This window comes from Lampris incognitus, chromosome 7, assembly GCF_029633865.1.
Source record: "Lampris incognitus isolate fLamInc1 chromosome 7, fLamInc1.hap2, whole genome shotgun sequence".
Lineage (NCBI taxonomy): Eukaryota > Metazoa > Chordata > Actinopteri > Lampriformes > Lampridae > Lampris > Lampris incognitus.
Window position 1 is genome coordinate 52,062,748 of NC_079217.1, and position 21,428 is coordinate 52,084,175.

A 21,428-nucleotide genomic window follows, 5' to 3' on the forward strand; every position below is an offset into this window, starting at 1 on the left:
ACAGTCAGAATCAGTGTCATACTCCATATCCTTACCAGCAACATCTCAATAACACACGGATCTCCCCCTCTTTCCTTTGAACCACCAGCCTGACTTAGGTCCGGTTCAGCTGCTGGCCCTTTCCTGCTGCTTTCTACTGCTGCCAGTGCTTCCTCTGCTCCTTTTCTTTCTTCTGCTGGGACACTCAAGACAGCCAAGCTGTCCTCGATCACTGCCTCTCTGCCTCAATCAGCTCGCTGTTCCCTGGCTTGACTGTCTGCCTGCCCGCTGTAGCCCTCTCCTGCCTTGGGTTCAGTCAGCAGAGTCAGCAAAGCAGTGGCATCTGCTGACCCCTCATCCGGCGGAGCACCGATGTGATTATACACAGGACTACTTGTAAAATACAAGCAGTCCTGTATATAATAAAAGCTGGCCGAAGCAGTGAGGCAGTCGTTCAAGTACAATTCATTCCATCAGAACACAATTCATTTCATTCCATTGGAACACAATTCATTTCATTCCATTGGAACACAAGTGATTTCATTGGAACACAATTCATTTCATTTGATTGGAACACAACTGATTTCGTTGGAAAACTCCTCAGCCAGCCTCACAGGCCAGGAGCGCCGGCCTGGCCCCCAGCTCAAGGTACCCCTCAGCCAGCCTGTGAAGACAAGTGATCCGCTTGTGCTCGACATCCCCACACTCAAAGCATTTCATGCTGCCCGTGCTGGTGTACACCACATAATGTCCCTCTCCATGTTTCACTCTGAGGGAAACCTCCAGCGTCTGTGATGGACAATTCAGAAACATGAACACCTATCTCCTGAGGGACTGGACATGTTTCAGTTTATTGCTTTTGCAGCCTAAGCCCACATTTCTATAGTTGCTCTACAGCTTCCTGAAGCACTGCAGCTCCCGCTTCAACACCTCTTTGGGAATGAACGGGAGAACACCAGAGATGGTGATCTGGTTGGAGGGCATTGCGAGCGGGGAAACCTGCAGATAGATGCCATTCAGACAGAAGCTGCTCACTATTAACTCAGCCACAAAACGCTCCTCTTTCAACAAAACAATAACACCTCTGTTCATCCTGGAGGCATAGGACAGGCTGGCATGACCCACATGGTCTCACAAAGCCAGGTGAACCACCTCTACTGGAACAGATGGATCGGGCTAAACCCACACTCCATTTCGGATAGAGAGGGAAGGCGTCTCTGAGGGCACCATCTCTCTCACACACACAAAAAACTAAGACAAACACACAAACTACAGCAAAAGCAGACCACAAACAATAAACAAACTCAATCAGAACACATCAGCCCTAAAGACAAAAAATGAAAATGGATAAATAAATCAAATTTGCTAACAGCAGGTTGCTCTCACCAAACACACTCACTCACACACCGACTCCCAGCATGCACAGAGAGAGAGAGAGAGCTTCATGAACATGATTAGTGGACTGATACTGAAAGATAGAAAGCTGTTTGCATGCATGTGTGATGGACAGACAAAGAGAACAAAGAGGGATTGTAACAGATTGAGGAGGGGAGCAATCAGTCAGAGGGAGGAAGGAAGGAGGCACATAGATACTATTTGTCGCGTAGAAGGGAGGTGTGTGTGTGTGTGTGTGTGTCAGAAAGAGAAATGGTGTTGCTTTTATCACCTTCTTGATCATTATGACATGGAAACCGAAGTCACCCCCTATGCTTTAATTGTTGGGTCGGGGATGCCATTTATTTTCTCGAGCTTGAGTTAATCAAATATCCATAAAGAGGGTCCTGTCACTCTTACTACAATATGGCTGCCCTTTGTAGACCTTGACAATTCCTTACAAACCCCCTTTGACAAGGATGAGTAATAACTAACCTATATAGTTTTTCAACTATATAGGCTACGTGAGGACGTTCCCAAGCAGTGTGTGGGGAGGAAGGTGGGTGGGTAAGTGAATACAGGAGATTGACACATGCATACTTTTTTTCTTTTTTTTTTTGTACCTTCAATCCCTGTGTAATAACTTAGCAGAACAATAAAAATATTGGGGGGGAAAAACAAAGAGATGGTGAATGAGGAAGTGAAACAATGAGAAAAAGAAAGATACTTGAGTGAGGGAGCACGATTAGAGACAGCAGGGGGCTAAAGGGCTTTCACACCGAACACAAAGTGAAACTCTCCACAGCATATCTTGTCATTTAACCTCATAGATAGCCCCTCTCTCTATGTCCAAACAGCGCGCAAAGGCAGAGCTTTCAAGACTAAAACAAGGAAGACACAAACTGCGTGAAGCTTGACTATGTGCATTTCCTGGGCTCCAAAGAAATTCCTTGCATAATCTTTACTTGTCAGATGCGAATCAATGAAAAAGAGAGTGTGGGTATATTAGATCCTCTGGTTTAGAGAGAAGGTTGGTGAGTTGAGACCTATTTGGGAGCTATATTTACACAGTCTCACTCTCCTCCTAATGTCTCTGTATGGTTCAATGGCGTGTGGTACAGCTCCGGAAATTCTCAGACTGCTCAAACGTTTTCTCCTCATTTTTTCCTCTTATTTTTTGTTGTCACCGCCTCTTCGTTTCCACAGAATTTGTAGTTTTACGGCAAATTTGTTATGGAGAAATGGGGGATGAGAAAGAGATAAAGCAAAAAGTAACATTTTTACCTGATCTCTTGCTGTTTGTAGAATTCTAATGTCCTCTGTAGAGCCTCCTGAACAGTCTGTGTCTGAAAAAAAATAGGACATTTAGCATCAGAAAAGCATGTAGCACATATTTTATATGTGCTCTTGCATTGTGCACACCTGGAGTACTATGATGTGTACTTATTTGTAGATGTGAGAACCCTAATCACATAATAATATATTACACAAAAATTGATCAAAAAGCAAATTAACTATATCTGCTATCACAAAGAAATGAAGGACCCCAGCCTCAAATCATATTACTGCTACTGTAAGGCTCTGAGGTGGTGAGTATGTGTGTCAATTTGTATTGGTATTTGCATGATAACAGCAAAAACCTATATAGAGGATTTGCTGAAAAAGGCAGAAGGAGCTGGTTACATACTCATTGTTTACAACAACCTATTTCTGCAAATATGGATGCAACCATACTGACACTGGTATCACATATCGAGTCAATACCAGGCTGAAATTGAAAATCAATATCGGAGATTATACCCAAGATTAGATTTTGATACCAAAAGCCATGAGTAACATGTCAAAGATAAAAGCAATTTGGCTTGATTCACTGCATTTTTGGCACATGGAAGCCTGTATTTCTTCAATGGTGAAAGAAATAAATGAGGCCCTGGAAACTGCCAAACAAAGGCTCATCACTCTGGCCACTAGGCTAAAGAGATACACTAGAGAATCGGAAGCCAAAAGAGTAAGCCTGTTCCTCAAAGAGCCATCCAAAGTATACTTCCAGCTGCAGGGTAACAAGGAAACAACATCAAACCCACCCAGAGCAGAGACCGAGTGATACTGCAAGGATATATGGGCAAAGGAGGCATCACAAAACACCAATGTCCAGTGGCTGGTAGGTCTAAGAGCAGACCACAGCAATAGCCCAGAACAAGAACCACTTACCATCACAGTGGCCGACATCCAACGACAAGTTTCAAGCATGAAGAGCTGGCCTGCACCAGGCCCTGAGATGATTCACGCCTACTGGGTGAAGAAGCTAACAGCACTAAATGAATGCTTGGTAACACAAATGCACCAGCAGCTAACATCAGGGTCTCATCCTGACTGGCTAACACAAGAGAGAACAATACTGATCATGAAGGATCCCTACAAGGTAGAACACCTTCAAACTACTGGCTGATAACCTGCCTCTCCACAACATGGAAGATCCTGTCAGGCATCATAGCAGCTGAGCTGAATGGGCACACGAGTCAACACGAGTGAAATTCAGAAGGGAATTGGGAATAACACCAGAAGATCAAAGCATCAGCTACTGGTTAAAAGAGCAGTCACCCAAGACTCTATGACCACACAAACCAACCTGAGCACAGCCTGGATTGACTACAAGAAGGCTTACGATTCAATGCCCCACACTTGGTTACTAGAGTGCTTGGCACTATACAAAGCCAACAGAACATTAACAGCCTTCATCAATAACTCAACGCGGCAGTGGAAAACAACACTAGAGACTAACTCAAACACAATCACACAGGTAACCATCAAATGTGGCATATACTAAGGTGATGCACTACCTCCGCTGGCGTTCTGCATAGGTCTGAACCCCCTCTGTCAGATCATCACAAAGAGTGGATATGGATACAGGTTCAGAAGGGGAGTTACGGGGCATCTGGGTAGCATAGCGGTCTATTCCATTGCCTAACAACACGTGGATCGGCAGTTCGAATCCCCGTGTTACCTCCGGCTTGGTCAGGCATCCCTAAAGACACAGTTGGCCATGTCTGCAGGTGGGAAGCCGGATGTGGGTATGTGTCCTGGTCGCTGCACTAGCGCCTCCTCTGGTCAGTCGGGGCACCTGTTCGGGGGGGGGGGTGTAGCGTTATCCTCCCACGTGTTACGTCTCCCTGGCAAAACTCCTCACTGTTAGGTGTAAAGAAGCAGCTGGCGACTCCACATGTATCAGAGGAGGAATGTGGTCATCTGCTGCCCTCCCCGGATTGGCAGAGGGGGCGGAGCAGCAACTGGGATGGCTTGGAAGAGGTAATTGGGGGGTAAATGGCCAGATACAATTGGGGGGAAGAGGGAGGGGGAAAAAAAGAAGGGGCGTTACCGTCAGCAATCTCCTATACATGGATGACATCAAGCTGTATGCCAGGAATGAGTGAGACATTGACTTGCTGATCCACCTCACCAGTATCTACAGCAACGACATCGGGATATCATTCAGACAGGACAAGTGTCAATGGTGGTAAAAAGAGGTAAGGTCGTGAAGACTGAAGGGGTTGAATTACCACTGAATAGGATAACAGATATACAGGACAGTTACACGTACCTGGGTATTCCACAGGCAAATGGAAACCACGAGGAGGCAACAAGGAGGTCAACTACAGCCAAATACCTCCAGAGAATGAGGCAGGTCCTGAGGGGCCAGCTTAATGTTAAGAATAAGATCCAAGCCATCAACACATATGCCCTACCAATCATCAGATACCCAGCTGGAATAATAAGTGGCCAAAAGTGGAGAAAAAAGCCACAGCTATCAGGACACAGAAACTCCTCCCAATGCACGGAGAGTTCCATTCGAAGTCCAGCAGCCTGAGACTGTACGATAAGCAAAAAGATGGGGGCCGAGGGTTAGTGAGTGTCAGAACCACTGTCCAGGATGAAACAAGGAACATCTATGAGTACATCAGAAAGTGGGCCCCCCAAGATGAACTGCTGAGTGAGTACCTCAGGCAGCAGAAGACAGAGAGTGGGGAGGAAGAAGAGGAGGTATCATAGAAAACTAAGCCCCTCAATGGGATGTACCATCAACAGATAGACGACGTGGCTGATATCAAGAAATCCTACCAGTGGCTCAAAAAGTCTGGACTGCAAGACAGCACAGAGGCTCTGATCATAGCAGCACCAGAACGGGCACTCAGCACCAGATCGGTTGAGGCAGGGGTCAACAACAACAGACAAGACCCAAGATGTAGGCTGTGCAAAGATGACCCTGAGACAGTCCGGCACTTAGTAGCAGGGTGTAAGTTGCTATAATTAAAAAGTAATTTGAAAATTCATTATCATAGCTACATAATATTTTTCCCCCGACTGTCCACTTTTCCATGTCAAGTGCGACCACAAATTTTCTGCAATATTTAGTTGTTTGATGTTTTTACAATAGTGTTTCTATACTTCTTTTCTTCAGTAATAGCCTTTCTTCATTTTTGTAAATTTTCTATTTTTTTCCTTATAAAAAGAACATGATGAAAACATAGCTATTGATATCATTCATTTTGGCTTTTTCCAGCAAGGTAACTCTACATTGTGTGTGTGTGTGTGTGTGTGTGTTTATGTACAGAGAGCAATAGTTTGACAGAAGGCAAATAATGAGAGGGTATGTTTCAGTGTGGGGTTGGGGGTCAACAATAGAAGTGGTACATGAGTTAAAGGTGCTATAAAAATGCGTTGCATATCTCTAAAATGTAAATATTCTTGGGAAGACTTGAGAGGCTTAAAATCTAACCGAAGAAATTATAACAATTATTTCACAATTTTCACAATCTCAAGTACAGCAAAACAATGAAAAACAATGTTCACCTATTTGCAAGTCCCCCTCAGATGGATCATACCATTTATCTTCACTTCTGTTGTGAAATATGCTCTTACAAGCTTCATGCCCATTGAACACATGCAGAATATTTCTACTCAACACAGATTCACCAAGTCCTTTCTTAGTCACACTAAATAACAGTACTGCTTCCCATCTATGACACTGTGTCCTTGTTTCAAGTTACTTTTGTCTTGCTGTGTCCTTGACTCAGTTACTCATTCGCCATAAAACCCATCCATGTGGGAACACAATCATACAACACACACACACACACACACACACACACACACACACACACACACACACACACACACACACACACACACACACACACACACACACACACACAGAGTTTATACACAACTGCTGTAATGTTTCACTCTGGCAACCAACCACTCATGCAAAATACACCATATGTACAAAATCAGAACATATGTACAGAATGAGAACATTCACAGACATATGTACAAAAGTATTGGGACACCTGGCCATTACACCTGCAGGAGCTTTTATGACATCCCATTCTAAATCCATAGGCATTAATATGGAGTTGGTCTCCCCCTTTGCAACTATAACAGCTTCCACTCTTCTGGGAAGGCTTTCCACAAGATTTTGGAGTGTGTCTGTGGGAATTTTTGTCCCATTCATCCAGAAGATCATTTGTGAGGTCAGGCACTGATGTTGGATGAGAAGACCTGGCTCACAATCTCCGTTCTAGTTCATCCCAAAGGTGTTCGATGGGGTTGAGGTCAGGGCTCTGTGCAGGCTAGTCAAGTTCTTCCACGTCAAACTCACCCACCATGTCTTAATGGACCTTGCTTTGTGCACTTGGGCACAGTCACGCTGGAACAGAAAAGGGCCCTCCCGAAACTGTTCCCACAAAGTTGGAAGCATAGAATTGTCCAAAGTGTCTTGGTATGCTGAAGCATTAAGATTTCCCTTCACTGGAACTAAGGAGCCTAGCCCAACCCCTGAAAAACAACCCCATACCATCATCCCTCCTCCACCAAACTTTACAGTTGGCACAATGCAGTCAGGCAGGTAACGGTCTCCTGGCATCCGCCAAACCCAGACTCGTCCATCAGACTGCCAGACAGAGAAGCATAATTTGTCACTCCCCAGAACACTTTTCTACTGCTCCAGAGTCCAGTGGCAGCGTGCTTTACACCACTCCATCCGACGCTTGGCATTGTGCTTGGTGATGTAAGGCTTGCATGCAGCTGCTGGCTCGGCCATGGAAACCCTTTCCATGAAGCTCCCGGCACACAGTTTTTGTGCTGACGTTAATACCAGAGGAAGTTTGGAACTCTGTAGTTATTGAGTCAACAGAGCGTTGGCGACTTTTACGCACTATTCACCTCAGCACTCATTAACCCCGCTGTGTGACTTTATGCGGTCTGCCACTTCGTGGCTGAGTTGCTGTTGTTCCGAAACGCTTCCACTTTTCAATAACACCACTTACAGTTGACCGTGGAATATCTAGCAGGGAAGAAATTTCATGAACTGACTTATTGCAAAGGTGGCATCCTATGACAGTACCACGCTTGAATTCACTGAGCTCTTCAGAACGACCCATTGTTTGTAAATGCAGACTGCATGGCCAGCTGATTGATTTTATATACCTGTGGCAATGGGTCTGAATGAAACACCTAAATTCAATGACTAAGAGCTGTGTCCCAGTACATTTGTCCATATAGTGTAAGTCAAACACAGACACACATCATAGTCATCATCATCATCATCATCATCACCATCATCGTCATGAACATTATCATCAATTTGCATTGTTACAGTCAATGACATGTTTACACAAATCTTATTGCCCTCCCACATTGATCAAACACCAAAGGTGGGTAGTAACACATTACATTCCCTCCTTTACATGTACACTACCGTTCAAAAGTTTGGGATCACCCAAACAATTTCGTGTTTTCCATGAAAAGTCACACTTATTCACCACCATATGTTGTGAAATGAATAGAAAATAGAGTCAAGACATTGACAAGGTTAGAAATAATGATTTGTATTTGAAATAAGATTTTTTTTACATCAAACTTTGCTTTCGTCAAAGAATCCTCCATTTGCAGCAATTACAGCATTGCAGACCTTTGGCATTCTAGCTGTTAATTTGTTGAGGTAATCTGGAGAAATTGCACCCCACGCTTCCAGAAGCAGCTCCCACAAGTTGGATTGGTTGGATGGGCACTTCTTTGAGCAGATTGAGTTTCTGGAGCATCACATTTGTGGGGTCAATTAAACGCTCAAAATGGCCAGAAAAAGAGAACTTTCATCTGAAACTCGACAGTCTATTCTTGTTCTTAGAAATGAAGGCTATTCCATGCGAGAAATTGCTAAGAAATTGAAGATTTCCTACACCGGTGTGTACTACTCCCTTCAGAGGACAGCACAAACAGGCTCTAACAGGTACTATTTAATGAAGATGCCAGTTGGGGACCTGTGAGGCGTCTGTTTCTCAAACTAGAGACTCTAATGTACTTATCTTCTTGCTCAGTTGTGCAACGCGGCCTCCCACTTCTTTTTCTACTCTGGTTAGAGCCTGTTTGTGCTGTCCTCTGAAGGGAGTAGTACACACCGGTGTAGGAAATCTTCAATTTCTTAGCAATTTCTCGCATGGAATAGCCTTCATTTCTAAGAACAAGAATAGACTGTCGAGTTTCAGATGAAAGTTCTCTTTTTCTGGCCATTTTGAGCGTTTAATTGACCCCACAAATGTGATGCTCCAGAAACTCAATCTGCTCAAAGAAGTGCCCATCCAACCAATCCAACTTGTGGGAGCTGCTTCTGGAAGCGTGGGGTGCAATTTCTCCAGATTACCTCAACAAATTAACAGCTAGAATGCCAAAGGTCTGCAATGCTGTAATTGCTGCAAATGGAGGATTCTTTGACGAAAGCAAAGTTTGATGTAAAAAAAATCTTATTTCAAATACAAATCATTATTTCTAACCTTGTCAATGTCTTGACTCTATTTTCTATTCATTTCACAACATATGGTGGTGAATAAGTGTGACTTTTCATGGAAAACACAAAATTGTTTGGGTGATCCCAAACTTTTGAACGGTAGTGTACTTGAGTAATCTTTTAATAAACTGTACTTCTAAGAGCAGTTGTTCTGCAGAATACATTTTTACTCTTACTCAAGTACATTTGCAATAAAATATATGTACTTCTGCTCAGTTACATTGGGCTACACACTTCTCGTTACTTTTACTAGAGTTGGGACTGATCCAATCGGCATCGGATGCCAATACTGACATAATTTACTCATCGGATATCAGACTGACATTACCAATCCATGACGTACTGATCCAGATTCCAATGTCTGACGTCTTTCACCAGCAAGAGAATAGAAATCTTTCTGGGATTTTAATGTTAAATGACTACAGGATAGGTCTTTTTGTAAAAAAATAAATAAATAAAAAATAAATTAATTATTTTGGTTAAGGGGGAAAAAAAGCACAGTTTGACTGTTTAAGGTAATTAACACATTCAAGGAGTTGCCATAGCAATTTCACTCCTACACCTATTTGTATGTGAAGCCTACTTAAACTACAGTTAAATTAAATTGCTTTAGAATAAATTTAAATTTAATGCCTTTTTGTATATATTTTGCTCTTTTCATAAGAAGTGCTGTGTGGTTTACCACAGCCCCTTGTAACCTTACACATAATACCACCACCACCATAAACAACAACAACAACAAAGATAATAATAATAACAACAACAACGATGATAATAATAATATTCAAGAAAAAATATCTCTGGTATCGGCAGATATCAAATTCAGGTATTGGAATCGGATCGGAACTGAAAAAAAGTGAATCGGTGCCTCTCTATTAGGGACAAGGTAAGACTATCAGGGCAGGTCACAGAATCTGATGGGTCACCAAATACAGTGTAACACTGGCTAATGGCAGAACAACAATGCCCCTCCTTTTTGTGTTTGTACCTTTTATAACGTTATAGAACGGTAAGGTGGAATAACGGCGCAACATTCCCGCCTTGAACAGATGGAGGCGAGTTAGAAAATGGTGCCTCACCCAGCTATTATTGGGAACCCCAATGAGGAACAAACTAACAAAGTCTGAATATATAAACTCTCAAAAAGAAACACAATTGCCCCAATAACGTTAAATGCACATACCCTATTAAACCTAAATGCAGAGTTACTGAGAAAATCACTGTATGTCTTACATTGGTAATGAGGACCTAGTCAACTAATTTCTTTGTTTTGAGGGACTGTTTTGCACTTTCACATTGATGTAATAAATTCCATCTAATGAAGTTACTTCCTACTTGAGTAGTTTTTTTAATGAGATACTTTGTTACTCTTACTCAAGTAGTTATTTTAATGAGTACTTTTACTTCTACTTGAGTAAATCTTATTATAAAGTAACTGTACTTTTATTTGAGTACTGTTTTTGTTTACTCTTCCCACCAATGGCAAACACACGCATACAGACATAAACACACACACACATACACACACACACACACAAATACTGGCAGACAGTAGGATTTAGTTGATAACCATCAAGGATCAACTGGTTCTGGGGATGGGGTGTTCAAATACACAAACAAACGCACGTCTTCATCTCCTCTAAGTAGGGCAACATCAAACAAAGTAATTATGTATCAAAACGGAATGGTAATAATGTACAAACAATCTATTATGAATCATTGTTGAATAGTACGGGGACTGACAAAAGAAACGGAAAGGGGAAACCAGAAAAAAAATAATGAAACAATCTCCGTTAAAACAACGAATCCAGTGAAGCTGAAATCCTGAAAGGTCACATCATTCCCTCTGCACGCTGGGGATATACAGATGTATGTAAACACTCCGTCTACCATGTACATCCATCCTTTTCCCTCTATCTGACCCCTCTCTTGCTTCTGCTGCCTTTTTCTAAAGCATTCTGATCCTTTTGTTTGCCGTGCTTCTTTACCTTGGAAAGGGAGGAGACTCAATAACACTCACTTCATTTCTCTTGATCGCGCCCTCTCTCTCGCTCTCTCTCTCTCACTCTCACTCTATCGCTCCACATCTCACTCTCCCACCATCTGGGATGTCTCCCCTGCTCTTTTCCATGGCAGCCTGCTCGTTTCTCTTAAAAATGCCTGACTGCCTCTCTGCAAGTATGCGTGTCTCGTTTTGTCTTTCTCATATCCACAAACCATTCCCATGTTTGCACCCCCCCACCCCAACCCACCCCCATCCCACACACACATATGCACTGTTTCTCTATACTTGTGGGGACCCCTCACTGACTACATTCATTCCCTAGCCCTTAACTCTAACCTTAACCTTCATAAATATTATAAATTGTAATTACAATATATAAATAACTAACTTATTTCAATTGTTTTATCATAATCTTTGTTTTATCGGCTCTAATTCGCAACGTTTTAATTATGCTGTTGTGATTTTATCCTGACCGTGTTTCCCCTTGTTCTGTGGCGCGGAGCTGGCATTATGTCCCATATTTTTATTGTATTTTGTTTTTGTTTTTTTTACTACTTTATTAATCCCCGTGGGGAAATTATGCTCTGCATTTAACCCATCCTAGCCGTGTAGCTAGGAACAGTGGGCAGCTGCCGTGCAGCGCCCGGGGACCAACTCCAGTTCGTCTTGCCATGCCTCGGTCAGGGGCACGGACAGGGGTATTAACCCTAACATGCATGTCTTTTATCTTTTTATCTTGACTATGCGCATTATTTTATCCTGTGGTGTAAGGCACCTTGTATAAAGTTTATTATTATCATTATCATTATCATAACTAACCTTAGCCCTTATCCTATCCTTAACCTAATCCTAATTCTACCCTTAACCCTAAACCCAAATCCTAACCCTAAAATAGACGCTTTTCCTCGCGGGGACCCAGAAAATGTCCCCACAAGGTAGGTTGTTTCTGGTTTTTCAACCCTAATGGTGACATACGGGATAGATTTTCTATCCCAACGGGTCCCCGTTGGGATAGAAAAACAAGGGCACGTGCGCGCGCACACACACACACAGGCATCTGAATAGCTTCTGCAAGACTTATTACGTTTGTTCAACTCTATTTCCTCCTCTCTTATTTCTTACTTCTCTGATTGTGTCTCCCAACAAGGCACCATCTCATCTATTTTAGTATGACCGAACAGTGTAGAGTTCCTATATGACATAATATACAGGATATATATATACACTACCGTTCAAAAGTTTGGGATCACCCAAACAATTTCGTGTTTTCCATGAAAAGTCACACTTATTCACCACCATATGTTGTGAAATGAATAGAAAATAGAGTCAAGACATTGACAAGGTTAGAAATAATGATTTGTATTTGAAATAAGATTTTTTTTACATCAAACTTTGCTTTCGTCAAAGAATCCTCCATTTGCAGCAATTACAGCATTGCAGACCTTTGGCATTCTAGCTGTTAATTTGTTGAGGTAATCTGGAGAAATTGCACCCCACGCTTCCAGAAGCAGCTCCCACAAGTTGGATTGGTTGGATGGGCACTTCTTTGAGCAGATTGAGTTTCTGGAGCATCACATTTGTGGGGTCAATTAAACGCTCAAAATGGCCAGAAAAAGAGAACTTTCATCTGAAACTCGACAGTCTATTCTTGTTCTTAGAAATGAAGGCTATTCCATGCGAGAAATTGCTAAGAAATTGAAGATTTCCTACACCGGTGTGTACTACTCCCTTCAGAGGACAGCACAAACAGGCTCTAACAGGTACTATTTAATGAAGATGCCAGTTGGGGACCTGTGAGGCGTCTGTTTCTCAAACTGGAGACTCTAATGTACTTATCTTCTTGCTCAGTTGTGCAACGCGGCCTCCCACTTCTTTTTCTACTCTGGTTAGAGCCTGTTTGTGCTGTCCTCTGAAGGGAGTAGTACACACCGGTGTAGGAAATCTTCAATTTCTTAGCAATTTCTCGCATGGAATAGCCTTCATTTCTAAGAACAAGAATAGACTGTCGAGTTTCAGATGAAAGTTCTCTTTTTCTGGCCATTTTGAGCGTTTAATTGACCCCACAAATGTGATGCTCCAGAAACTCAATCTGCTCAAAGAAGTGCCCATCCAACCAATCCAACTTGTGGGAGCTGCTTCTGGAAGCGTGGGGTACAATTTCTCCAGATTACCTCAACAAATTAACAGCTAGAATGCCAAAGGTCTGCAATGCTGTAATTGCTGCAAATGGAGGATTCTTTGACGAAAGCAAAGTTTGATGTAAAAAAAATCTTATTTCAAATACAAATCATTATTTCTAACCTTGTCAATGTCTTGACTCTATTTTCTATTCATTTCACAACATATGGTGGTGAATAAGTGTGACTTTTCATGGAAAACACAAAATTGTTTGGGTGATCCCAAACTTTTGAACGGTAGTGTATATATATATATATATATATATATATATATATATATATGTGTGTGTGTGTGTGTGTGTGTGTGTGTGTGTGTGCATAATATAAACATGTCTCAAGAAATCATTTACAAGATTATGAGAAAAAAGCGAATGAAACTATTTTCTTCATTATTTTTTTTCTTTTCGAATTTCTCCAGTGGTGAACAAAACACTTGTTTCTCCTCTGCACACAGCTCTGCACACAGGGAGACTGTGAGAATAGAAACACAAATTATTTTTTTTTCTCCCCTGCTTTGTCAGAACTATTTTCTCCTACGCTGAAAAATCTCTGGCAAGAATAAGCAGGTAACATTTTGCCAGATGTTATGTTTCCATCTAAATGTTGCACCAAATTCGACCAAATATTTGAAATTTAAAAGAAAGGCAGCTGGTCCAGATGACATACCTGTGGAGGCATGGAGATATTTAGGAGAGATGGCAGTGGAGTTTTTAACTGGATTGTTTAACACAATCTTGGAAAGTGAGAGGATGCCTGAGGAGTGGAGAAGAAGCATACTGGTACCGATTTTCAAGAACAAGGGCGATGTGCAGAACTGTAGCAACTACAGAGGTACAAAGTTGATCAGCCACAGCATGAAGATATGGGAAAGAGTAATAGAAGCTAGGTTAAGAGGAGAGGGGAAGATTGGTGAGCAGCAGTATGGTTTCATGCCACGAAAGAACACCACAGATGTGATGTTTGCTTTGAGATTGTTGATGGAGAAGTATAGAGAAGGCCAGAAGGAGTTACATTGTGTCTTTGTGGATTTAGAGAAAGTATATGACAGGGTGCCGAGAGAGGAGGTGTGGTATTGTATGAGGAAGTCAGGAGTGACAGAGAAGTATGTAGGAGTGGTGCAGGATATGTATGAGGGAAGTGTGACAATGGTGAGGTGTGCTGTTGGAAAGACAGATGGATTCAAGGTGGAGGTGGGATTACATCAAGGATCGGCTCTGAGCCCTTTCTTGTTTGCAATGGTGATGGACAGGTTAATGGACGTGATCAGGCAGGAGTCTCCATGGATGATGATGTTTACGGATGGCATTGTGATCTGTAGCGAGAGTAGGGTGCAGGTTGAGGAGAACCTGGAGAGGTGGATGTACTATGAACTGGAGAGAAGAGGATTGAAAGTCAGTAGGAGCAAGACGGAATACCTATGCCTGAATGAGAGGGAGAACAGTGGAATGGTCAGGATGCAAGGAGTAGAGGTGATGAAGGTGGATGAGTTTAAATACTTGGGGTCAACTGTTGAAAGTAACGAGGAGTGTGGAAGAGAGGTGAAGAAGAGAGTGAAGGCAGGGTGGAGTGGGTGGAGAAGAGTGTCAGGAGTGATTTGCGACAGAAGAGTTAAAGGGAAGGTTTACAAGATGGTTGTGAGACCAGCTATGTTATATAGTCTGGAGACGAAAAGACAGGGGAAGGAGCTGGAGGTGGCAGAGTTGAAGATGCTAAGATTTTCATTGGGAGTGATGAGGAAGGACAGGATTAGGAATGAGTAGAGGGACGCTCAAGTTGGACGGTTTGGAGGCAAAGCAAGACAGGCAAGATTGAGATGGCTTGGACATGTGTGGAGGAGAGATGCTGGGTATATTGGGAGAAGGATGCTGAATATGGAGCTGCCAGGGAAGAGGAAAAGAGGAAGGCCAAAGAGGAGGTTTATGGATGTGGTGAGGGAGGACATGCAGGTGGCTGGTGTGACAGAGGAAGATGCAGAGGACAGGAAGAGATGGAAACAGATGATCCGCTGTGGCGACCCCTAACGGGAACAGCCAATAGTAGTAGTAGGAGTAGTATTTGAAATTTAAAAAAACAATCTGTGTGTGTGTTTTTTTCCCATCAACTAGTGTTGTGTGAAACAAACTGATCAAAAGATTGACGAGAGTTCTCAAAAGGTTTTTAATCTGTGGAGCAGTTGTTATTTTCTTTTATATCATTTTATTTTATTCTCCCAATTGTATCTGGTCAATTACCCCACTCTTCCAAGCCGTCCCAGCTGCTGCTCCACCCCCTCTGCCGATCTGGGGAGGGCTGCAGACTACAACATGCCTCCTCCGATACATGTGGAGTCGCCAGCTGCTTCTTTTCACCTGACAGTGAGGAGTTTCACCAGGGGGACGTAGCACATTGGGAGGACCACGCTATTCCCCCCAGTCCCCCCTCCCTCCCCAAACAGGTGCCCCAACCGACCAGAGGTGCTGCTAGTGTAGCGACCAGGACACATACCCACATCCGGCTTCCCACCCGCAGACACAGCCAATTGTGTCTGTAGGGACGTTTGACCAAGCCGGAGGAAACACAGGGATTCGAACTTGCGATCCCCATGTTGGCTTGCAACGGAATAGACCGCCACGCTACCTGGGCGCCCGTAGCAGTTGTTATTTTAAGTTAATGTCAGCGGCACCAGGTTGAGTTAATAGTTAATGCTGTCGGAAGATTAAGATGAGGAAATAAAATGTATTAAAAGTACAACAGCTGAGGAATTGCTACCGACTTCATTCCTCATGTTACAATTTATTCTAAATTCTGTTTCCGTCACCTTGTCTCTGACATACTGCTGATTGCCACCTGTCTGTGAATTTGTGTATGGTCTGGTCGATTGTGGAACCGAATTGCCCTTCTGGGATAAATAAAATTGTCTGAATCCAAATCTGAATCCTTTGTTGCATCTTCTCCTAATCAACACACCAACTTTTCCACCTCAGGTGAACTTAAAAACATTCATGCAATATTTAGGACATTTCTTTATCAAAATTTTGCATTTCCATTCAGGGTTTCTTATTCGCAACTTGAAACTTTGCATGAAACACGAGGATGGAAACATATTTAAAACTGAATAGCAGATGTAGAACTGATTGCATCAGTTATGCCCAGCTCCTTCCCAACCTATGTATTGTGTGCATCAAAGTTTAACTGTAAGACCACTCCCGCAATAGTCTCAAAAAGTCATCATCTTCAATGCATATTTTCACTGTGACCAATATTTATATAGCAACCTGTGTCAAGTCATGAAACTTGTGGAGTGAAGTGATCTCCATGACAACAGCAGAGGCGTGCATACAGGCGGCACACCGATCGGTCTGAAAAATTAGCAAAGCACAAGTCAGCATGACTCCTCGGTGAAACTACTGGCAACATTAACCCACCAGGGGGCCCCGGGGCAAGTACGTCCATTGCCCCCCCCCCGCCCCATCAGATAGGCTACACAAACTATACTAAACATTGTTAAATGTAAAACTAATGCAAATACCCAACATGGTCCTCAACGCTATGCCAATCTGCGTGGGATTCGGATGGCAACTACAAAGTACAACACAATTTTGAATCACAAAGCAAACAGAGATGAGAATAGCAGCTCACAGCATCGCAAACATATAGCGAAGCCTTCTTCCCACTTACGACGGCTTACCAACAGGAAATAAATGTTTGTTCCAGAACAAACAATTTAGTGAAATATGAGCATATTTTAGTAAAACTATTTGTTTAATTATTTTTCAGCATGGGCATTCTAGCTAGCACATTTGTTTAACTATAAACAATGAAACAATGTATTTGATCATAAGCATCAAGTTTGCGCTATGTCAGACTTTGTTGCACTCTCACCGCTACAATGTAAACACGAGGCACATGTTGCACTCTTAATCGCTACAGTGTAAACATAAGGCGCAAACTCTTCAAACCGGCATTGTGATATATTTAGAAACCACCCCCGACGTATTTAGTATGTTTATATTTGTAATATCTATGGCTCTGCTTCAAACGAGTCCCTAGCAACCGAAAAAGGCTTCCGCTTCGACTCCAGGTTTCTTATACTGTCTATGTCGCAGACTGCGAAAGTATGATGATGTTATGGAGATGCTACACAAAGTTAAGTCACTCATATAATGCAAGTAGCTTGGGGTCGGAACAAACGTCCCTTGTAGGGTATGATTGGGGATCCCTACTATACGCGAACACAATACCCCTGACCTTTTGGGGCACTCACTCGGCATGCCCGGTCCATAATCCAGCCTTGCATTCGGCATGCTGTAATTTAAGTCTTGTTGGTGTCTGCCTGGCTTGCAAAAACAGGAAAGAAACAATATATAGAGCCATGTCTGGAGTCGTTTCTCTTTGGGCTGTCCATTAAAAGCCGTTTTTGAATTTATAATCTGCATATTCCTAAAAAAATAAATACACAAGTGCGGAAAGATTAATTTTCACATTTGTGGCCAACACCCTGCCCTATGAACAGCACCACGGGTCACTGAACTAATAACCACCTCCCATGAGAGAGAGAGAGAGAGAGAGAGAGAGAGAGAGAGAGAGAGAGAGAGAGAGAGAGAGAGAGAGAGAGAGAGAGAGAGAGAGAGAGAGAGAGAGAGACACACACACACACACAGACAGACAGAGAGACGGAGACAGACAAAGAGCAAGAGACAGTGACGTAGAGAGAGCGAGAGACAGACAGACACAGAGAGAGACAGAAAGAGAGACAGAGACACACACACACACACACACAGAGAGAAAGAGAGAGACAGACAGAGAGAGAGGCAGAGAGACAGAGACAGACAAAGAGAGAGAGACACACACAGAGACAGTGACAGTGACAGAGAGAGAGAGAGAGAGAGAGAGAGAGACAGTGACAGCGAGAGAGAGAGACAGAGAGAGAGAATGTTTGTGTATGTTTTTGTGTGTGTGTGTGCGTGTGTGTGCGTGCACTACGGCGGTGGTTCTGGGTCAGTGTGGTTGGTGTGAAGGTGACCACAGAGCGAATACTCTGTTCTCTTTGTCATTACGGTCCACTGCAAGTCAATAACAGACACTGCTGCTGCTGTGTTTGTCTGCGAGAGCGTGTGGCATGCATGTTTGAGTGAGAAAGGCTGCTTGAAGTGAAGCACGTGTGATAGATGATGCAGCTAGTGTGTGCGCCGCACGCTCGTGTGCATGTAAGCATCCCTTTCACTCTCCCGTGTGTAGCTGCATTAACTTGTAAAAGCCTTTGTATGCACTTCTATGGTTAATATATTGACAATGAAAGAATTAAATGTTTAAGTATCTTTATGCAACGATATAGGTGACAGTGCCTGTACGTGCATATGTGGAGCAGGATGGCTCCAGCTGCCTACTCATAGCAAGGACGGCACAAATTGTTCCATTACACTGCAGCAGGACTACACACATCACACCACAGCCTGCACGTAGAGCGAAAGAGCATTGTCTTGTCCTCGCCGTCTACTCCTTGAAGCTCTTTGACCAAGTGTATCACCATACCCTGCATGTTTGGTGAGTGGATAAGGTCCCATTGATGCATCTAATTGCCGACTAGGGTTGTTAAACATGCACTTGAAAGCAGGCAACCTCACGCACACACGTTCCCCTTAGTGACGAACATACACGGAGCACTTCACGGTGGCGCGTATAAATAAATAAATGTCTAGTCGCCATTTTCACGACGGGTTTCACTGCTTTGTGTGAAAGTCTTAACGTGTGTTGTGTTTCTTTTGAAGATATACAAAACATTTGGGCTGGCATAAGTTGCAGCAATGGGCTGAGATTAGCTTTGAGCTGCCCTCCTGTACAGCTGCCCATGAAAAGCGAGAAAAAGGAATATTTTACTAACACGGCATACAACTTTCGCCCCCCCCCCCCTTTTCTCCCCAATTGTATCTGGCCAATTATCCCACCCTTCCGAGGCGTCCCGGTCACTACGCCACCCCCTCTGCCGATCCTGGGAGGGCTGCAGACTACCACATGCCTCCTCCGATACAAGTGGGGTCGTCAGCTGCTTCTTTTCACCTGACAGTGAAGAGTTTAACCAGGGGGTTGTAGCACATGGGAGGATCCCGCTATTCCCCCCCACCCGAACAAGTGCCCCAATCGACCAGAGGAGGCGCTAGTGCAGCGACCAGGACACATACCTACATCCGGCTTCCCACCCGCAGACACGGCCAATTGTGTCTCTAGGGACGCCCGACCAAGCCGGAGGTAACACGGGGACTTGAACCGGCAAGCCCCATGTTGGTAGGCAACGGAATAGACCACTACGCCACTCAGATGCCCCGGTATACAACCTTTCTAACCAATTATTGTCAAAATTGTGATAAGAAAGCTATACTTTGCATATTGCTTCTGTGTACCTAACAGTTTTCACCCAGCATTTCAAGGCTAGGCTATTGGGTTGCGCACAGGTGTACTGAAAAACCTTCCCTCCGTTTCTTACACCAACACTGCTGAGGAAATCCCAAGTAAACGGCATTATCTGCAACATAGCATGATCAAATCTAACTCAATGTCAAATCCCGATACAACTAAAGACAACTAAAGACATGCCCAAAAATCAACTCCAGTTGTCGGACCTTTCATTTCATCGTACAAGGCTGTCTGTGGCTTAATTTGACATCACTTGGTATTTTGTAATTTTTCTCTATGGCGTGTCTTAAAATCAAAAAGTACAGAGACCCCTCCTGCAAATCAGAGAATTTTTCTCAGGGACGGGGCCAGTGGGTTTTGGTATATTCCACTGAGGACCAAATTTGGAGAAATTTAAAGACAAATGGCTCCTGAACAACATCTAATGAAAACAAAGTTTCGGGTGTTTTCCGTCCCGTAGGGACTACCCAGAAATAAGTCATTCTGGGCTCAAACACGTGGTTTAAGAAACAACAAGCTTGATATGAAGCCGTCTATGTGTCCATGGATTCTGTCTATCCATCTATGTCGCTAGCTACCCGAGTATAGAGGAACATGTCCTCTCTACTATGTCCACTGTTTCAGCAGCAACGCATCTACCGCACCTTGAACATACAAACCTAAAGCCCATGTTATACTGACAGAGATGAAACTCACACACACACACACACACACACACACACACACACACACACACACACACACACACACACACACACACACACACACAGGCACACCCCTTACACCCTCACATACAATATTCAACATAATGGAAAAGGTGGCCTCCTTCTCTCTATCTCCCTCTCCCTCTTCTCTCAACAACCCTTATAACCACTCAGACCATTCAACTACACACCATGTACTCTTAAAGCCATTTCATCAAATCCAGTCCTTACCGTTGGTGAAGTCATCCTCCTCAGACTCTCCCCCAGCGAGTCGAGGTTCACTCTTCTCCTCCTGGTCACCCGTTTGCTGGGTGCTCCTGATCCTGGCTCCTCGGTGGCGGCCGGGCACCCCGGGGTCCCCGCGGGGCTCCTGCCGTTCCAGAAGACCACTCGCTGGGTGGAGGGGAAGGCGAAAGGGCAGCCGTGGCCCTCCGTCGACTCGCCTCCGTCCCCCCCGGGGCTCTCCAGCCCACAGTCGGAGCCCACCGAGCTGCTGAACGACTCAGAGGAGATCTTGCGCGACGACATGGCAGTGACGAGGAGAGTGATGCTAACGCTGGTTCCGTCGGACGACCACCTCCACGTCGGGGACTCATCAGATTGGGGGGGGTGGGCAGGGGGGGGGGCAAGGTTGAGAAAAGCCTGGTGGGTGGGGTGGAGGGAGGGGAATGGGGATGGGAGGGGGGGCACTCTCAAAGTGAGTGCGACAGAAAATGCCCAAGGTCTGTCTGCGTGTCTATGTATGCATATGAAAATGTGTCTGTGTGCGTGTGTGCGTGTGTGTGTGTGTGTGAGAGAGGGGGGGGGGAGAGAGAGAGAGAGAGAGAGAGAGAGAGAGAGAGAGAGAGAGAGAGAGAGAGACTATCAGTGAATTGGGAGAGCAGAGGTCTAATGGCACGCAAACATGTATACAAGGTAGGTGTATTGCCCCCCCCAAAAAAAACCAACCGTTATGCTCC

General features: G+C 43.9%; 1 protein-coding gene across 1 annotated transcript in view; it reads right to left on the bottom strand.

Annotated features, from left to right (window-relative positions):
- gucy1a2 (guanylate cyclase 1, soluble, alpha 2) overlaps positions 1-20,997 on the bottom strand; it is a 93,265-nt gene extending 72,268 nt beyond the window's left edge. The window contains exons 1-3 of the mRNA XM_056282883.1: positions 20,701-20,997; positions 2,638-2,699; positions 875-1,072 (exon numbers count right to left, since the gene is read on the bottom strand). Coding sequence (XP_056138858.1) covers positions 875-1,072; positions 2,638-2,699; positions 20,701-20,997 — 557 coding nt within the window. The remainder of the gene's footprint in view (positions 1-874; positions 1,073-2,637; positions 2,700-20,700) is intronic.
- Between the last annotated feature and the right edge of the window lie 431 nt (positions 20,998-21,428).